Consider the following 5026-nt stretch of genomic DNA (forward strand, 5'->3'; position numbering starts at 1 on the left):
TGACGGAAAATGGCAGGCAGCCGGCGGGTAGAAGCAGATCACAGGGCGACAGGAAGCAACAGAGAGAGAGGAGGTGCCAGGATCCTTTAAACAATCAGGTCTCGTCGGAACTAATAGAGTGAGAACTCACTCACCACCCCTCCTCCCCCAAGGAGAGCATGAATCCATTCATGAGGGATCCACCCCAGTGACTGTATCAGTTTCCAGCACTGCCACACTGGGGATCAAATTTCCACATGAGTTCTGGAGGGGACAACACATCCAAACTCCATCACCATCTGTTTCCTAGTCCAGTATAACAAAGATCGATTTTTCTGGGAATTGTATTAGTCAGCTCTGGCTGCTATAACAAAATACCACAGACTTGGTGGTTTAAACATCAGAAATTTATTTCCTCACAATTCTGCAGGCTCCAAGTTCAAGGCCCAGGTGCCAGCATGATTAGTTTCTCCTGAGGCCTCTCCTCTTGCCTTGCAAACAGCAGCCTTCTCACTGTGCCCTCCCATGGTCTTCCCTCTGTGCACGCACATGGAGGGAGAGCAAGTTTGCTGGTGTCTCTTCTTATTTGGGCGCTAATCCCATCACAAGGGCTCCACCCTCATTACTTCATCTAACCCTAGTTACCTCCCAAAGGTCTCCCAAATGCCATCCCAGTCGGGGTTAGGGCTTCAACATACGAATTGTGGGAGACACAGTTTAGTCCATAGCAGCCTCATTGGGAAGCCTGCTTAATGGCTATCTGAGCTCTACAGAAAGGATTACTCTGTACTTTCTTCATGCAAAGTCAAGAGCTCAGACTAAAAAGCATGTACCCGTAGGCCTCAGCTACAGAAGCAAATCTAGACCTTTTAGGAGAGAGGAACCAGCAGCAAAAACGTCAAGCTCAGAGAATCCTTCAGCAACAAATGGAATGAAATGCCACTGGTGAAAATTCTGCTAGTTTTCCAGCACGCAACTGTGGCATGGCTACCTGAAAACTAGCCCTGAGCTACTCCTTTGCTTTGTGATTATTGAAAAACTTCAAATAATAAATTTGAGAGATTTTTATTATGGGATAACATGAAGTTTTCATGTGAAAGGAATGAGGTTTGGGAAGGTGTCCTTCCCAAATCTGTAGCTAGTGATGTCTTTTACATTGGTGAAGGCGCATGGCCAGGGGACTCTGGAAGGGCACTGTCCCTCCCTTTAGTGCCCCCTGTCCCCTAGCCTCCTTGATCAGACAGCGCAGACACACTGGTCCAACATCCATTGACCCCTCTGTCAATGGCCTTAGGCCTGGCACTACCCACTCTGCATCCAAGTGACATTAACCCTTAAATTCCCTATAGATGTGCCTTTGAATGATTTTCTTTGTTTATATTCTGCTTGGGATTTGTTGACTTTTTCAGATCTCTGAGTTTATATTTTTCACCAAATTTGTAAAATTGTTGACCTCTTTTTCTTGCAATATTTTTCTGTGCTAGTCATTTTCTCCTCTGCTTCTGGGGATCTAGTTACATGTATATTGGACCACTTACTGTCTCACAAATCACCGAGGTTCTGCACTTCTTTTTTTAATGATTCTGTGCTTCAATTTTTATGTTTTTTATTGACTTGTCTTTAAGATCACTTATCTTTTCCTTGGGAGTGCATAAGCTGCATTTAATATTATCCAGCGAACTCTTCATTTAAGAGATTGTGTTTTTCACTTAAAATGTTCCATTGCTGCTTTTTCATTGCTTCCATTCTTTAAGTAAGATCCCTGATTTTTCAAATAAGTTCCCCAGTTATGTCTTATTCACCTTTAAATACTTCAGCGTATTTATGGTAGCTGCCTTAAATTCCTTGTCTATTAATTCCATCCTCTCTGTTATTTTGGGATCTGTTCCTACTGTCAATCTACCTCTTGGTTATGAGTCACATGTCTCTCTCTTTGTATGTCTATTGATTTTTATTGTTTACTGGACATTATAAATGCTACATCATGGAGTGTCTGTATTTTGTTGTCTTCTTTGATGGGGTGTTGAGTGGTGGTGTTTTTTTCTATCAGGCAGTTACTTTACATGGGACTAGCTTATTCCATTGAGGCTTGCGTTTAATCTTTGCTGGGGAATGTATAGAATTTCTTTTATTGTAGGGCAGATGAGTCATACTCTTAAAGCTTTGCTGGTCTGGGTGTTTTACTAGATGCCTATGGTGTACAATGAGGTCTCTCCACTCTGAAAGACCAGAATTTGAATATCTCCTCGCCCTGTGTTGCTGTCAAGCTTGTTTCTCTGAGATTCTTCTCTCTCTCATATTTGTTCTTGCAGGTCCTTATGAAGTCTTGCTTTGCACGTATGTACTTGTTACTCAGCCAAAGACTCAAGATGTCAATACAGAGTATTCAATTTGATTCATCTCACAGCTTATGTTTTCTCACTACCCTACTGTATTAGTCCATTTTTTGTTGCTAGAACAGAATACCTGAGACTGGATAATTTATAAACAACTGAGGATTATTTGGCTTACTATTCTGGGACAGCTGTGTCTGTTGTTGGCCTCAGGCTGCTTCTACTCATATTGGAAAGGAGCAGCATCTGGTGGGTACAAGCAGATCACATGGCAAGAGGAAGCAAGAGAGACAGAGAGAGAGAGAAAGTGCCAGGGTCTTTTAAACAACCAGCTCTCGCAGGAACTAATAGAGTGAGAACTCGCTCATTTCTCCCTCCACCTAGGGAGCACTAACCCATTCTGGAGGGATGCACCACATGATTCAAACACCTACCAACACTGCCACATTGGGATGAACTTTGCACATGAGTTTTGGCAGGGACAACACGTCCAAAGTCTATCACCTACCCTGCAAGTTCCAGCCACCTCATTACCCCAAACTCCAATCACTGTCTTCCCAGCTTAATGAGATTGCCAAGCTCTCCTTTAGTTCTCCTTCCTGCTGTTGAGCCTGGGAATGGCCACCAGGCAGAAATCTGATATTAAGTAGTAAAGGTCTCATTTCACCTAGGAACACCTAAAACACCTGGAAGGATTGGATGTCTCTGGGCTACCAAGCCAGAAAGTGGGGAAGGCTGAAGACCTCAGCCATGACCCATGACACCTATAACTAGTCCTGAGTTTGTGGGCCTCAGGCCTTGTTCACACGCCCCCAAACATGAGAAACCAGCCCAAGGATGACCAACAAGCTGCTGCAGGAAGCACCCCATGCTGTCCTGAGTGGGGGTGGTGAGGGGCCGAGCGTCTTGGCCATGCCACCCTACGTGTACAGTCGGCCCAGTGATGACCACTGAGCTGCAGAAAGAAGGTGCCTGGGTTCCCGATTTGGGGTGGTGGGAAGTGGGGGCTTTTGCTACACCCCCCTGACATCTGCACCCAGCCCAGCAATGACCAAGCCCCCCAGTCAGCCCTGTGGGAATGAGGGGTGGGAGGTGCCACAGGCCTCAGTCCTGCCCCTCTTCCTTCCTCCACCACATTTCCCTCCCCTTTCCCTCTCCCTGTCCCTCCCAACTGTTCTGCAACATCATTGGATGTACAAATAGTATTTATAAAATAAATAAATAAAAATTAAAATTACACCAAAACAAAACAAAAAGCATAACACCCATTCACCTCTGCATGAATCAGAGTGGAGCTCAGCTCTTTCCCTGTTCAGCAGCCATCGCTGGATGGTCTGTTCTCACTGCTTTAACTCATGTCCACCTTTGTTCATCTATGACACTGGAAACGTTTCTGAGTGTCTTTGAATAAAAGAAACAAAGCGTTTCCCCCCTCTGGTCTCCAGCCACTCACATCGCTCAAATTTATTGATATTCCACAGAAATCTACTCTTTGGTCGCTGTTTGCAATACCTGCATCCTTGGTGGTGAAGGACTTAAAGGCACCTGGTGGGAAGTCAGGCGGGTCTCAGCCTCATCCCTCTCCCCCGTGTGGCTTTTCCTGAGTTCCTTACACTGTCTATCCTCAGTTTTCCCCTGTGGAAAGTGGTTGTAATAATAACAATTAACAGGCAGATTAAGAAGAAACCAGAGCCCGTGATGTCCCCAGCCCAGTGCTGACAACTGGAAAGCAGCCGTTCTTGTGTTTTTTTGGTCCCCTCCACCTCCGGTTCTGCCTGTGCTGGTCTCTTAGACACGGTGACGAGGGCAGAGGCGGCCCACAGGATCAGAGTGGGCAGTCTCAGCTACTGTCTCTCTGGTTCACACCAGCTGCGCTGGCACCCAACCCTCAGGGTCACCCTCACATCTCCACCGTTTTTTCAGAGTATCTGCTTCCTTTTGCAGAAGCCCCTTCCTATCAGCGCATGCGAGGCAGTCTTATTTCATGGGAGCACATCCTCAGTGCTAAGCACAGTCCAGCCTTTGTCAACAGAGGAATCCTGAACACCTACTCTGTGCCTGGTCATGTGCCGAGTGCTGGGTACCAAGAACACTGCAGGCAGGTCCCTGCCCTCAAGACCTGATACTGAGAGTTCCCTGGGTGATTTCCCCCATGTCACACCCGCTTCAAGGCTTGTAGTCGGCCAGCCCTGACCTAGACCATCGGGGCACTGTCCCTCTGTCCTTTCCACAGCCACCCCCTGCAGGTTTATTTGGCTTTAAATGCCCACTGGGTATGTGGAGTCTCCCTGCTTTGAGTCTGTGTTTCACACCGAGGGCTGCTTCTTGCATTCATTCTTTCCCCACCGGGCACCTCCTCTCCTTTCCTGGCTGGGCCTGACCTCTTGGCATCCTCCGTCCCTGCCAGTATTTGTTCCTTCTGTGATTCAGGAGAAGGGGACAAGGCCAGATGGATCTTTCCTGAGCTGCAGGTTCCTGGTGTATGTATTCAGGGTCTGGCCCTTGGTGCTGAGTGTGATCCTCCTTCTCTTCTGTCGCACGTCACTGATAAGGGCGTGGCTGTAGGTGTGACTGGCCTGGTTCCAGGTGTCAACATCGGGCTTGCTGGCTTCATTGCGATTATGCTGGGCAGCAGCTAGAGGAAGAGCAATAAATCCCAGGAATCATCCTGACAGCAGCCAGTCAGGAGTGGGGCTTGATTTATTGATTTCACT

At 47.1% G+C, this 5026-nt stretch overlaps 1 protein-coding gene across 1 annotated transcript in view; it reads right to left on the reverse strand.

Annotated features, from left to right (window-relative positions):
• Positions 1 to 4738: 4738 nt before the first annotated feature.
• Positions 4739 to 5026, reverse strand: part of LOC103581442 (retinoic acid receptor responder protein 3-like) — an 11839-nt gene continuing 11551 nt past the window's right edge. Inside the window, 1 exon segment of the mRNA XM_008563274.1 lies at positions 4739 to 4947. Within this exon segment, the coding sequence (XP_008561496.1) occupies positions 4739 to 4947 (209 nt within the window).

The sequence above is a fragment of the Galeopterus variegatus genome, unplaced genomic scaffold, assembly GCF_000696425.1.
Source record: "Galeopterus variegatus unplaced genomic scaffold, G_variegatus-3.0.2 Scaffold13059, whole genome shotgun sequence".
In the NCBI taxonomy this organism is placed as follows: Eukaryota; Metazoa; Chordata; class Mammalia; order Dermoptera; family Cynocephalidae; genus Galeopterus; species Galeopterus variegatus.